Source organism: Lacerta agilis, chromosome 12 (assembly GCF_009819535.1).
Source record: "Lacerta agilis isolate rLacAgi1 chromosome 12, rLacAgi1.pri, whole genome shotgun sequence".
Lineage (NCBI taxonomy): Eukaryota > Metazoa > Chordata > Lepidosauria > Squamata > Lacertidae > Lacerta > Lacerta agilis.
In genome coordinates, this window is record NC_046323.1 from 21,436,755 (window position 1) to 21,451,500 (window position 14,746).

At 44.6% G+C, this 14,746-nt stretch overlaps 1 protein-coding gene across 3 annotated transcripts; it reads left to right on the forward strand.

The window, feature by feature from the left end:
• Positions 1-793: 793 nt before the first annotated feature.
• HOXA11 (homeobox A11) lies at positions 794-13,758 on the forward strand. Of its 3 annotated transcripts, none has more exons than XM_033164967.1 (3): positions 794-1,321; positions 10,371-11,031; positions 12,713-13,758. In XM_033164967.1, exons 2-3 carry the CDS (start codon positions 10,389-10,391, stop codon positions 12,943-12,945), a joined length of 876 nt encoding a protein of 291 aa, XP_033020858.1. In that variant the 5' UTR covers positions 794-1,321; positions 10,371-10,388; the 3' UTR covers positions 12,946-13,758. The 3 variants fall into 3 exon arrangements, with proteins under 3 accessions (XP_033020858.1, XP_033020859.1, XP_033020857.1); XM_033164968.1 differs by lacking the exon at positions 794-1,321 and adding an exon at positions 9,853-9,913; XM_033164966.1 differs by lacking the exon at positions 794-1,321 and having other exon boundaries at positions 10,068-11,031.
• The last annotated feature ends 988 nt before the right edge of the window (positions 13,759-14,746 follow it).

A 14,746-nucleotide genomic window follows, 5' to 3' on the forward strand; every position in this document is an offset into this window, starting at 1 on the left:
AATGGTCAGCGTCCCTCTGCAAATGGAGACCAGTAACCATTTTTTTTAACGTGAGAAAGACCTAAAGAGACCTGAGTTTGTTGGATCCGGACAAATGGAAAACACGGGCTTTCTGAGCAGTGCGGGGAGGGAGAGAGCCTCTTAGGCACAGGGGGGGGGGGCAACATAATCGTGGATAATAGTTTCCAGCCGCTCATTCTACGGTACTAAAAGATTGTCCCGCAGATTTGAATGGAGCTGGAGTGATCTGTGAAGGTCCGAGATAAATTGTGTCGCTATCTCTTTAACACCCTCCCCTCGCCTGCGCGCGCGCGCACACACACACACACACTTTGCTCCTGGATTCTCTCCCTCCTTCCCTCCCTCCCTCCCTCCCAAAGACCCCACTGGTTGTTTTATGATAGGTGGGGGCGGGGGGAGGAAGGGGAAAGGCGCGTCGATAATGAGAGTGGATGTTTCTAATCTATTGACGAGGATAGATTTCGTTTGGTTTTAGTTTTGTAGCGAAGCAGAAGTCTTTCCTGAATATCCCCCCCCCATTCCTGCGTTGCGTACGTTTGATTCTTAAACTCCAAGCTCCGGCGAGGAAACGGTCCTGGCTGGCTTTCGTTGGCGAAATAGTCCAAATATGGCGTGCAGGAAAAAGCCAGTGGCTTTTGCCGTTCTTGCCTCTGATTTCCGATTAAAGATCCCCGAAGAGCGCATCTTTTCCTCCGCCCCCTCTCCCTCCCTCCCTCCCTCCCTCCCTCCCTCATCTCCTCATGCAGCGTGAAAGAAAGAGCCCCTCTTCGACGTAGTAAAGGTCAAGTCCTACAACGCACAAACCACGGTCATTACTGTACGGTGACCCATGGTGAATTGGGGAGGGAACGTCAGGGTGTTCCGCCATCAAAAACATTTGGACTTTCCCTCTGGTGGGACTAGTGGGGGGAGGACACGTATGGGATTCCACCTCCCTTGAGTCTCATTCCCTCACTTTCCTTGGCCTGATAATCTACATCGGAACTTTAAGCAGCGGGATTTGAGAGGAGAAGAAGTAAGTAAACGTGAGATGTTGGGCGCATGTTCTGGCTCAAGTTTGTAACGAGAAGAAGCAGACTAACCTTAAGGGCTCTGCTTCCCGATCGTCGGATGATTCAAAACCCGGAGGGGGTCTAGATCAACCGGCCTCAATCCAGCTTTATTAGCATACAGGCTCCCCCGGTCTCCCCCCTCCCTTAAAATCCGAGTTGATCTGGAGCTTTAGAGGCGAGATCCGAAACCTGCTTGTCCAGTTCCTCTTTGATGTTTTGCGCCGGTAGACTGGATCTTGGAGAATGGGGTAAGATTATTCTGATAATCTCCACGCCCGTGACAATGCCATGTGAATATGAATATGAATATGAATATGTATTCATAAAATTTCTGGTGCCGCTGCTGAATGCGTGGCTGCGATCGGTGTAGTCTAAATTGTCTTTCTATGAGTCTCTTTCTTTCCTTTTGTGGGATGTATTATTATTCCCACACCTTTACCCCAAAGCCGTTATTTTTTCACCACCCATCCGCTTTGACGTTTCATATCTATCTGTCTATCGATGAATATAGATTGGATATAGATAATATTCGAAAAAGCACCAATATATTTATTTTTACTAACCGCCACCCCAAAAAACCATTTATGGAATAACGAAGTGTTTATTATCTGGAAAGAGGGAAGTAACATTTCCCTCTTTCCTGCAGTTCGCCTGCATTTTTATTCACGCCACAATTCGAGGTGCAATTTCTAGAAGTCCCACCTCCCTCTCCCCACGCCGCCCAAAATCTATTTGCCGTCAAATAGGAAGCTTTCGCAATGTGTGCATGAATTTATTAATACATCTTTTATTACAATTATTTATCTTTGGGACAGCATCCCTAGGCACAACAGGGAACAGCCCCGCTTTCTATAGTTCTGCTTAATCCGCCTTCCATTTTGATTATTTGGAACATCAGAAATATGTTCGTGGGGGGGGGGTACCATGTGGTTTAAAAGCTTTTTTTTTATCCGACCCTGGACTTTGGCAAGGGATGCCTCAGGGAAGATTTCGATGGCAATCGAAGACGCCTTGGTTTCTTTTCCCCTGGTCTATAGTTAATGGTTTGCGTGTCACTAAATATAAATAAGGTTTAACAAAACAAGGAGACCCACTAGGGTGGACAGCTGTGTGGAGATAGGGACGGGGTGAGGAAATGTTAGATGAGGGCGCTGCGGCTCCGTGTGTATTTTTAGCCAATTTCTGCTGACTGCTATTTTTCTGCTTGTCGCTGGTGCAAATAAAGGATTATCAATCCAATTCAAACCCAGGGCACTACAGAGTAATTAATATTCCCCCTTATTGTTAGCCTATTTATTCTGCTTGTTATTATTCCCGCCCACTCTCTCATTATTGATGCAAATAATACCAAAGTGTGTGTGTGCGTGTGTGTGTGCGTGTGTGTGTGTAGATAGATACAGATACAATTCAACCTCAATGCAGCTAAAGGGGGCTATAACCATTTTCCCCAGCCCTGCAGCTCATTCGAACCAGTTTATTCTGGCTATTATTATTTTTCGGGGCATTGCTGAGGCAGTCTTGATGCAAACGATGCAGAAGAGCATAGGCGGGGCCAGAGTGGGACAAGAGCCCCCCCCGTAGACCCCTCCATTCACTATCATCCTTGCTTGACCCCCGTGGGAAAAGCGTATTCTATAACCCCCACCCCACCCCACCCCCCAAAAAAACCCCTGCGCTTTGCCCCTTCTGTTCCTGGTGCGGGTACTGTAGAAGAAGGTTCTCCGACATATTAGACTCGCAGTGGGGTTAAGATTCCTTCCCATTCCCCGAATCCCTATTTTAAATCTGGTTATCAATATTTTCATGCTCCTTTCTGGTGAAGACGATGCAAATGGTGCAGGAATGGACCTGTCGGCCATACTAAATATTCTCAGCCACGCAGATTTGCTTTGGTTCTTCGGGAAATAAATGCCCCTGCCTGCTGCCCCTTCCTATAATAATAGTATTCTGTGAGCAGCGAATGTATATTTAATCAGTGTGGTGCGAAAATGATAGTCAGCCCTATCTTAATCACGTTTACCCAGAATTAAGTTATAGTGAGATGAATGGAACCTTAGTCTCAAGTCAATGCTCCTAGAATTGCGGGACGACGAGGCCCAATGAGAATACAGTTATCTTATTCCTTTGTACTGCAGCTTTAATGGTCCGTGGTTTGCATTTTTTGTCCAGTATAGCAGAGTAGCTTTGCAAAAACGCAGGCAATTTGTTTGTTTGAAGGCCGTCTAAAATCTGAAGTTCCTATTCTGAAGCTACCGAGAAACTCTGGAGACGAGGAATATTGTATGTTAGGTGAATATTGCGATTATCAAGAATGGTTTTTACAATGAGTTTGCAGCACGGAATAAGGAGAAGCTTTGTGTCGTCACTTGGTGATTTAGGGAAAATAATAAACGTTTTCTTATTGGAACAAAGTGTTGTTATAATAGGTCGTACTAATTCTACGGTTGTTTAAAAGCATATATTTTACCTCCCATGCGAGGAGTTAAAAAAACATATATGTTATTGTACTTATTGTACCTAACAGGTGATTCAAATAATAACACTTTATCAAATTACTTTTCTGTATCCGAAGAACAATATTAGTGAAATCACTGAAGGTACAACAGGTATAATGAAATAAAAAAAAATTTTGCTCAAATATCTAGTCTTGAACAAGAAATAAATTTTCAACGTTGGGAATAGAAAAATGAAAGAAATTGAACGGTTTTTCATCCATTAAGTAAATAATGAAACAGAGCACGATCATTGCATCAAAATGTTTTATTCTCGTGGATTTTGTTGATTAACAAACCTAAGGTCAAGTTCAAGGCATTACCTGTGACAATACGTCTAAATATGTCAAACTTGAAATGTTGTCCTGCGGTTGTTTTGGTTGTTTATAAACGGGAATGGTCTCCTTTGCAGACCAGACATTGACCTCACGGTCTTTAGGAAAAACCACCAGGTTCAGAATCCGTGGCTGGACTTCTCATTAGGATGTCAGAGCATATTATGTCTTCGAAATTTACTAGAGTGGTGTCCGTGTTTTACTCTCTTGAAGCAGCAGATCTGCTGGGGCAGATCTAGACGCAACCTTGAAGGAAAAAAAATCCTAGAAATAAAAAAAAATAATTGATAGGTGCTACAGTGCTGTGGTTTAACCGGCTGATGCTTATTACGTTCTGCAATGGCTGATTTGTTAGGGATTTCGTGGATATGAACCGGGTGTGTTTTGTCCATCAAGGAACGTGTAGACATTTCCACCACCACCCCTCACCCTCCTGCTTTTTCTTCTCAAACCAAGTTAGCTGGTCTAAACACCTTGAGTACCTTGAATATGAACGCTTTGTGTATTGGAACTCAAAAGAAGAATTGGGAATCCTGTGTGTGCTGCCCATATTTTCATTTAGTGGGGAGAGGAGAGTGGTCAAATAAATGTACACGCCAGAATGTACACCCAAAGCACAAGAGCATGAATATGTATGTGGCTCCTTCTCCGGCCAGTCGGTCACAGAAACTCTGACTGCAACATCTAAAGTAATACCTCAGTTTTATTTGCAAATGCTTATGCAACGCTATGGAGTGTACAGTAGAGTCGCCCTGTCTATCGCAGAAGCTGTTGCTGAGTGCTATAATGAAACAAATGCTGCACTGAGGTGGACGAAAGGCACACAGAAAATTCACATCTATGACTACCGCTTGTAAGCGGTATATTCGTATCTTGGAAGCACATGTAGCTCATAGCTCCAAGGGTAATTACTTGGAAGCGGATTTCGTGGAAAGCGATGGGGCTTGCTTGGAAGCAAACGCAGTTTATGATAGGGAAAGTAACTTAGGCGGGTTGGGGTGTCTAATAATCTTAACAGCAGTTCAGGAAAGTCAATCTCTCTTGCTTAAACTAATGGCGACTAAAAACCCTTAACTTTAACCTAGACATGATTTCCGATGTCAAAGAAACACTTCCAGTTTTAGACAGGATCGGGCCCATACTTTATTTCTAATCAAATATGTATAGGGTCGGAATCAGTTAGTGCCATCTCATCAGGCAACAAAAATACATTTTCACATGCATTTATTTGCTTTAATTTTTAAATACTGACACCAGTATCTCTAGGGCAAATTGCAAGAAAAACCAGCACCTTATTCCACATTCTGTATTTTGTTAATATCCATTCACTGTTAGGGAAATACAACCGAAGCTACTGTTTTAAACATATATTTCATCATACAATATTCCTAATAATTGCTTCCAAGGACATGATCCAGTGTACAAGTGATTATAAACCCCACTGAGTTCAGTGGCAGAGAACAGGAGAAAACCTCTCCCAACTGAAACAAGGGACAATGAAAATGCTTAATTTTACCTGGTTCATGCCCAGTGAATTTATTTATGTATTTGTAGGCCATTTCTATAACAGCAAGTGTGCATTTAAGAAGAACAGCAAATAGAGGGAAAATATTGGCCAATGGCACAGAATACATTTACAAGCATAGTTTCTAAATGGTTTTACAGCAATGAAACTTCGTTTACATAGCTGCTTTTGTTTTAAGTAATGGAAAATTAAAAGCCAGGAGTCACTTGCAGCATCAACAAGCATCTCTCCTGATTGTCCATTTAGGTGCCATATGCAACCTACCTAGCTAATAGAGGGCATATACCCACAGTAACATTACAAATCCCGCAGACCTAAATCCCATTTAAGTCCAGCGACATGTACCACACCGTACATCTGAACTGAAAGAGATCACTTGCAAATAAAATAAAATTCTGCAGCATGGGCCCAATGGCAAAACACATTATACATTAAGAAAAAAGATGTGATAAAGCGAATTTTCACAAACATCTGCCAAATATATGCCCATAAAGAAGCAACCATTCTCTATAATATCGTATACATCTGAGTGTCGGGCGCCTGGCATAAAACCATACTAGACAATTTATAGGTAAGAAAGCGAATAGGCGTTTAACATATAATAAAGCGAGGTCTTTAGAGAACAAAGGGATCATTTCGAATCTTTCTACTTGTGCTCGTTACAACGACGAAGAGAAAGCCTATAATCTTCCGGAATGGAAACCGTTCTTCCTCGTTTAGTGGAGGCATGTGTTTTCCTATTTCCCCCACTTACGTGCACCGAATCCTTAAATCCTTAAATTGAGACCCTCGATTTCTAATCCCAAACTAAACACCTCCGTGTTATCTACGTGGCTTTCGCACAAGGTGAATTGTGGGGATAGCTGAGGCTCAGGGATGATCCTCAGCTCCTTTTCCCTCCTCCTACCGAATCTCAGCAGAGGAAGTCGCGGATATTGCATTCAAGGGGGGGGCTTTTTTTTTAAAAAAAAAAAAAGGAGAGCAAACAAATAAGCCCCCGAAGTAGCCACCTTAACAGCAGGCTCGCCATAACTGGGGGCCCATTTGGAGAAGTTGCAGGCATACACATTAGCGGCCTTTCACTTAGCAGCAAATAAAGCAGAGATAAGTGTGCCTTGGGTGCCTACTAATTCTTAGACTAGCGGCACCCTTAAGTCTTGTCCCTTTGCATAATAGCCTTTAATGGCTTCACAAATGTAAGCGGTTGCCAGGAGTCAATGCATAGTGTGTGTGTCCCCCACCCCTCCTCCACCACACACACCGCCACCTCTTCCTTTGCACAAAAATGCAACTGCACCCAAATCTCCGAGTATCTAATTCATTTCCGAAAAACGAAATCCCATCACTAATATCCCAAGCCAGACAGGAGATGGCTGAGGGTGCAGACAACTCGACAGGCTTCCTTCATCCTATATCCTCCTCGCCGCCCCATCTTAATTTCCCCTTTGTCTGAAAGGATTTGAACATGCAAGACTCTTGGTCACCCAAAGGACCTGGAGCCCTACCGAACAACAAACCTCGGGCTTCCAAACCTGCCCCCTGTCCACCTAAGGCTGCAGCAGACTTATTGAAACCAGCGAGGCGGGGAGAGGGGGGGGGATCCGTGTAGGTGGTTGTCTGTCTCCTGGCTTTCACGTCCGTCGGATCTGGCATGTCCGCTCAGAGACAAGCTGAAGTTGACTGCCAAAAGTGCCATAAAACCCCAGGCCAGTCTAGAACTGTTTTCGGTTCTCCTAGACGCGCCGGGTTCAATGAGAGCCTGTAAAAGCCACCCCCCCCCCGACCCTCCATACAAGTGCAAGAAAGTTGTTTGCTAAGGCAGGAGAGGCGGAGCGAGTCTGGGCAATGGTGGCGCCTTTGTTATCACTGGGGAGGAAAAGGGGGGAGCCTTCAAAAATCCACTCTTGTCCAGTTGGAAGGGAAAGGAATCAAGCAATCTTTTCATAAATATATATGGTTTGGGTGCCGGGGGGGGATCCTCCTTATGTATTTTCTACCGTGTGTGTGTGTGTGTGTGTGTGTGTATTACAAATGTAAGCTAGATAAAATTCACAGGTACCTTGTTTTATTCGGGACGGAGGGAAAATAAAATGAAAAGGCTGTCGTTAAGGCCAATTTGGCAAGCATCAGTGTCGCATATTTCTGCACCTTAGCCCCCCCCCCCCTAAAAGAAAAGAAATAAAACAGTTTTATAGTCCCACACAGACCCAAGCAATCTGTAACTAGCCCTTTGATGACACGCTTATCTCTTATTTTCATCCACTCTCTTGGCAAATGCGACAAGGAGGGAGATTAATTAATAATTTCAAGTTCAGCTCACAACCGTTGAAGGCCCATAAAAGTTATTCCAGCGATCCAAAATAAAGAGTTCATTAAAGGGATATGTCCAAAGCGTTTGATTTGTGATTGGTAACCCTTGTAAAAAAGAAGAAAAAGAAGAGGGGAGGGGGGAGAGAGAAAAGAAAATAGGGAGCCAGAGAAAGAGCGAGGTAAAAGGCATATAAACATTAATGTTAATAAATTAGTTTACTCCGCTACAAAGTAATTACTAGATATTATTGATAATTGCAGCTTCGTACAGTTAAATCGAACGCAGAGAAAATACATAATGAGGATTTCTTTCCTCCCTAGACCCAACATGATTAGATTTGTTATTGAGTCAGTTACGATAAGTTCAGCAATAAATAAACAAATCGATCTTGACATTCAAATCCCCGGATCTCCAGCGTGTACAGTAGAACTTTGAGCTGGTGTATTAAAAAAAAACAGGCTACATAGGTGGGTGGGTGATAAAACAGCAATTTAAAAAAGGATTTCTCCCTCCCTTAAAAAAAAGGTACCCAAAGAGATCATTACATCCCCTGGAATGATATGTGCGCGGGATTTTCTTTTTACACCAATTTCATAGTGAGTTGTCTGTGGCCTTGTGGTAGCTCTATTCTCCCCACCCCGCCCCGCCCCGCTATAATCAGATCCAGCCAAAACACGGATCTTCCTAAAATTAAGCATAGTAAGAGTGCACACATAGGGAAGGGTGGGACATGGTTGCTGTAGGTTTTCCTGTTGCTTGGCAGGATTATTCCACACAGAAGACACAGACCACCAGCAGCACTTCCACCTGGTTTCCCTTTACTCTTGGGTGTGGACGCTACTTCTAAACACAGCCAGTTGCCTTTTTTTTCTGCACATGCTTCCTCGGAAGTAAGCTCCACTGAGTTCAATTAGTCTAAATCCTGAATCAGTGGAGTGGGCTTCCAGCCCTGATCACTTCTCTATACAGTCTTCCTCTCTATAAGGCCGCCTTTCCTCCGACTATAGTCAAAGCTTGAAAAAAGAAAAGAAAAAAGAGGTCTTTCTGCAGACTGGGCTTAGTGCTATACAGTAATAAAGCCACTAAGCAGTTAAACGTTAACGCTGGTATTCGGACCCGCCGAAATCCTGGCTCGTCTGCCTCCTATCCCTGCTAATTTTGCATACTTCTTGCTCGCGGATGTCCAGTCCACGCCAGTTTGTGCCACCATGGAAATGCGCTGGCCTCGGAGGTGCCACAAAACTGTTTCTTGCTGCGGCTCACCCGCTGGAATTCTAATGCTCTTCACGAGTCCCTTGCAATGAACGGCATTTACTTCCGAGGAATACCTTTCAGGATGGGGAGGGGCGCGCGCCTTGGGCTCATCCAACCTCTTTGTGGGTTTCTCAGGTAGGCAGCTGCCCTTAGGTCGCCCGCTGCTCTTTCACCTGATGGGTTGCAATCCAAAGACGTCCTGGCATTGCAAGTAATAATGGACAGAAAAATAATAAAAATAAAAACCGAGCAACTGGGGTTTCAAAGCGAGAGGAGGCCGGGGATGGGGAGGGTTTGTGTGCGGGGATCGGAGAGGAAAAGCCTTGTTAAGGGAGCATAAAAGACCGTGAAATGCCTAGAGCAGAGCTAGGATGAAGCAGCCCAGGCTCTCTGAGGTTAGTACGCAGGAAAGGAAGGCGTTTAAGCGCCTTCGGAAGTCGAACATGAATGCGAGCATGTTATCCATTCACCATGAAAATCAGTACAGACTTGGCCCTGGCACATTCTTCCCCGACCATGCCTTCGGAGGAAAACAAAACAAAAAACCCTTCAGGGCTGGGCGAGTACCTTCCGGAGGAGCCCTTCCCAAGGACCCCGTCGTTTGCGGAGCAACGCTTCCCAAAAGTCAAGATCTGGGCAGAATTAGGAGATTATACGGCATCTCATGGAAGCGACTCAACGTGCTTTTAAAGGGAGGGATGTGGAAGGGAAGGTGCGGGGGAGAGGGAGAGAAATCCGTGGGCACTTCAGCGGGCTAACAGACTCAAGATAGCTTGATTGCGCGCGCGGGTGGGGAAAGAAGGGCTGCAGGGCGAGAGAGCGAGCGAGGAAGAAAGGAAGGACGAAAGAAAGAAAGAAGAAGAGAGAGAGCCGGACAGAGGCCAGCAGTCTTTTCTGTCCTCCTTACTGTCCACGAGGCCGGCGTGAGTTGCACTTTAGATCTCGTGCTTTTTAGCCAGAAGACCAAAAGTGACGATCTGTTGCTTCCCCTGAGATGGCTACAAAAGAGGAGGGGGCGGGAAAAGCTGGGGGGGGGGGGAGAGAGAGAGAGAGACGAGAGGGAGGGAGAGAGAGAGAGGGCCCATACTCGCAGCTTGTCAATTTCAACATTTGGTCACGTGACCAGCGCCTCCCTGCTAAGGATGGGGATAGATTTCCACGTCAGCTTTACGTCTCCAAATTTCTTACTTCACGGATCTGCTTCAAAGAGGCAGCTGCATTAGAGAATCATGTTAAGCTCGGCTAATGCGGAGAGCCCGAGGTAGCCTAATGATGGATTTTGATGAGCGTGTCCCTTGCTCGTCTAATATGTATTTGCCAAGTTGCACGTACTACGTGTCGGGTCCTGATTTCTCCAGCCTCCCTTCTTTCCTGCCCCAGACCCCGTCTTCTCGCCCCATGACATACTCCTACTCCTCCAACCTACCCCAGGTCCAACCCGTGCGGGAAGTCACCTTCCGCGAGTATGCCATTGATCCGGCTAGTAAATGGCACCACAGGAACAACCTCCCGCATTGCTACTCGGCCGAGGAGATCATGCACAGAGACTGCCTGCCCGCCGCCAACACGGCCGCCGCCGCTGCCGCTGCCGCCAGCATGAGCGAGATGTTCGGGAAAAACACCGCCGCTGTCTACCACGGCCACCACCCGGCTACCACAGCCACCGCCGCCGCCAGCGTCTCGTCCAATTTCTATAGCACCGTGGGCAGGAACGGGGTGCTCCCGCAGGCTTTCGACCAGTTCTTCGAGACGGCTTATGGCACGGCCGACAGCCACTCGGACTATGCAGGCGAGAAGAACGGAGAGAAGATGCCCCCGGGAGGGGGAGCCGCTCCCGGGCCAGCCGTCGCCGCTGCCGTCGGCGCAACGTCAAGTTCGGACGGGAGCTGCGCCAGGGACACGGCATCAGCGGCGGCGGCGGCGGCTGCAGCGAGCGCCGCGGCCTCGGCTGCGGAGGAGAAGGAGCGGCGGCGGCGGACAGAGAGCAGCAGCAGCCCGGCTTCGTCTTCCGGCAACAATGAGGAGAAATCCAGCAGCTCCAGTACGTATAAAGGCAGCGCCCTGGCGCTTTTATGAAGCGGACTTGGAAATCTTAGCGCACCGCCGCTGTTAAATTTTTATATGCTGTTTTATAAGCATATAAGGTTTATGGAAGGGCCTGTAGATTTCCCCCAACAAAACTTTGTTATAAAAGGAGAGATCACGTGGCGGGGACTGAAATTGGCCGTGAAATACCCACCGGCCAATGGATGCCTTTTTAAAACAAAAAACAAAAAAAAGAAAAAGTCCCCCCCCCTTAAATCATAAAAAAGAATAGAGAGAGAGGATGGTGGGGAGAGAAAGGCTCTGTGGTCAAACTCTTGAAAATATAATAACGCACGTTTTGCGCCTGTAAATGTACCCAAAAGGGGATTTCTGAGTCCTTTGATATCCATGTAATCCTGTGATTATTTTTCTTCTCTCTTTTTTTTGGATTTTTTTTATAAAAGCCATGTGTTGCCCCAGAAGCCTAGTTAGAAACTTGGATTCAAAGCCATCCCAATTTTTTAACGATTGCCCGGGAATAGCGTTTAGCAGAAAAACTAGCTGCCTGCACTGTAGCAATATACTTAAAGCAACAAATTAACCTAAGGCTGGCCTTTTTTTGTCTAAAGGAAGCTATTTTCCTAAGACGCTGTGGCAAGTATGTGTTGCCTTCTGCCCAACGGTTTGCTACTTACAATTGCTATTCAACCTGTCACTGCCTGATTTTATTTTTTTTAATGTAGATTTTTCTTGCTCCTCAACCCCCCACCTTCAAAAGCCTCTGAAAATAGCCTTGTAATGAGCTGTAACAGGAAATGGGGACGTGTTGTGTGTATGTGTGTTTATAAGGAAATATAGCACCAATATTTAATGTAAAATGTCTTTAAACCTTAAAGGAGGGGGGCTATGAACATTAACTCCATTGTGGCTATGAAGGAGCGAAAGGACTTGAGAGAATATTGCAGAGGGGAGGTTATTTTTTAACACACACACCCCCCCCCAGATGCGAGTGATAAGATGTAATGAACTAATGGTTGTCCTAGGCGCTGGTACTGTTTTGTTATTTTTAAACAAAAGGAAGCTGCACACAAAAGCAAAACCAAGTTTAAGATTATAAAAAAAACAACCTCGGTCAATGTACAGGAGTCCATTTGGCTTCTCAGATCCTGGGGGCATAATGTCCTTCAGGGGTGGAACAAGCGATGAAGCTCTCTATATCCTCTCTTAAAACTGGGTTGCAAGAACAGTTTCACAGTTAGGTTACGTTACAGAGAGTCTGCCATCAACCTTCCTAACCTTGCCGCTCCAAGCATTTGGAGGCTGCTTGTACAATGTCCATCTAGAAGATCTTGTGCACTGCAGATTCTGTTGACTAGGGGAGTCAGTAGTTTGGACACTGTGGGTTTTAATTTCATAGCATAGCGCCTCAGGTCTACTGCTTGAAGTGATGCTTCAAAGTGAAGATGTTGGAATTTTTGGAATATTACTTGCAAATATATTCCTAAAATAAAGGTCAGGCTAATGCAGCTGCAGAACGCAACAGAGCGCCAACCTTATGTAGCTAATAAACCAGGCCTTTTCCTCAATGGTTCAACCCAAGAATGTCCCTTTATTAAATATGAATTGCAGTCGTCCCCCCAGCCCTATCTGATCCCAGACTTAATGGCTTCTGCCTTTTATTTTTTTTCATTCCACAGGTGGACAACGCACCCGTAAAAAGAGATGCCCATACACCAAATATCAGATTAGAGAATTAGAGAGGGAATTCTTCTTCAGTGTCTATATAAACAAAGAGAAACGCCTCCAGCTCTCCCGAATGCTCAACTTGACCGACCGTCAAGTAAAAATATGGTTTCAAAACAGAAGAATGAAAGAGAAAAAAATTAACAGGGACCGATTACAATATTACTCAGCTAATCCACTACTTTAAAAAACTCGTAGCGTTTTTCAAGATGAGATTAAATTCAGATCTCGCCCATGACAAGGTCAAGCCACAGGGTTACCTATGAGAAGGAGGTGTGCAAATTGACGGAGGACGCTGGGAAAAACCACCAAACTAATATTTTTTTTCGTCCCCATAAAAATGCAAACCAACTGGGATTTCCCCCTACTTTTCCCTATTCCCCTAAAAAAAGTTCTTCTTAAAGCTCTTGACATATCAACTGGAAACGGTTTACACCCTGGACCCGCATTTCCAAACATGCCACCCCCATATTTTGCTCTGAAGGCAATTTTTATACCTCTTACGTATAGACACTGCAACTCATCCCAATGTGGGTTCACACGTGAAAAAAGCGGGGAGTGAGTTATTGGATTCGTGTCGATCTAAAACTATGTTACTTTGGTTTTACTGTGGAACATTGCTTGAAAGGCTACCCATGGCTGCACCGGAGCCTGATGGACCACTGCAAAAGAAAACGTACAGGAGCCCCCACAACCTCTAAATGCACAGCCGCCGTCCCATCACCTTCCCCTCCTCGACCCTTAAAATGACAAACCTTCTTCCGCAAGAGCGGTTACCCTCTTGACCAAGTTCAAAAAATCTAAGCAGTTGCAAGGCCATTCATGAATGTTTGTAGAGGTGTAGTAGTGTTGAGTCTAACCGTGCTGTTGATAGGGACTTATGGCGTGGAAGGTTTGACAGTCTCCTTTTGATACAATTTCAGGTATTAATTCGCCATATATGGTAAGGAAACAATCACTGGACAGTCAAACACATAGCCACGTGCATTAGCTCTCGTTTTTATTTTTTAAACCAACAAAAACTGAACAACAACTGTCGAAAAGTGGCCATCCCTTTGGATGTTCTTATTTAAATGCTTAAAAAAAATTAAAAACCAAACAAATAAATAAAAGTGGAAAGAGAGGGAGAAAGAAAGACTAATCTAATAGCTCCAAAGGGGGAAACAGTAAAAGGAAGCTTCTGGCTTCTGTCTCACAAACTTTCTTCAGGAAATACCTGTGGAGAAGGACAGTTTGGCAAATACCACACAACACTTAATTGGACCCTGGATGTGTGCAATGCACTGAGATCAGATCATTAAAACAACTAACGTTTTCTTTCCCTTAGAAGCCCAAGCAGAAGGCAAACAATGTAAATATGGTGGATTGGTTTTCAGATCTTTTTGTTCACTATTAAGTGTCGAAAGCCCTACTTAATCGCTCAGGCGGCAGAATCAAAAGAACGGAGAGTTCCCTGGAGTTATTTTAAATATATATAAAAGAAGTATATTTCCCTGCAGGAACCAAAGCGAGAGTGAGAAATAGAGAGAGAACAACGATTTTTTTTTTTAAAAGAACTATTTAAAAGTCTATATCAGTTTACAAAGGATATTGTGTTTTATTGTAAAAGTCGCTTGCTGTAGAGAATATCTGAATGTATATTTCATACGAGAATGGAGTTTTACAAGACTTGTACATTTTTAAATGATCCGTTTTGGTTGGTATATGTTTTTTTAACGGTCCTTTTCCTTGGAAAATGTCGAGTTTGTCATTTTCTGTGGAAGAAAGATAAGGTGACTAGAATGTTGTAAAAACCACCAGCTTCGAAAATGGGACACGATTTCTTTTACACGGTTCACAAAACGCAATACCTTTATATTCCAACACTGTTTGAAGATATGTATCGTCATATATATGTAAATATGGTTTCTTTTACTATGCGAAGGTCTTTCGTGGCATGTATACAGTGGTACGGCGCACAACGAAAATAAACATGTGGTAAATTTATA

Coding starts and splice junctions, on each gene's coding strand:
- HOXA11 (XM_033164966.1), top strand. CDS start 10,236: ATGCGGAGAGCCCGAGGTAGCCTAATGATGGATTTTGATGAGCGTGTC. Junction 11,032..12,712: donor GGAGAAATCCAGCAGCTCCA/GTACGTATAAAG, acceptor TTCATTCCACAG/GTGGACAACGCACCCGTAAA.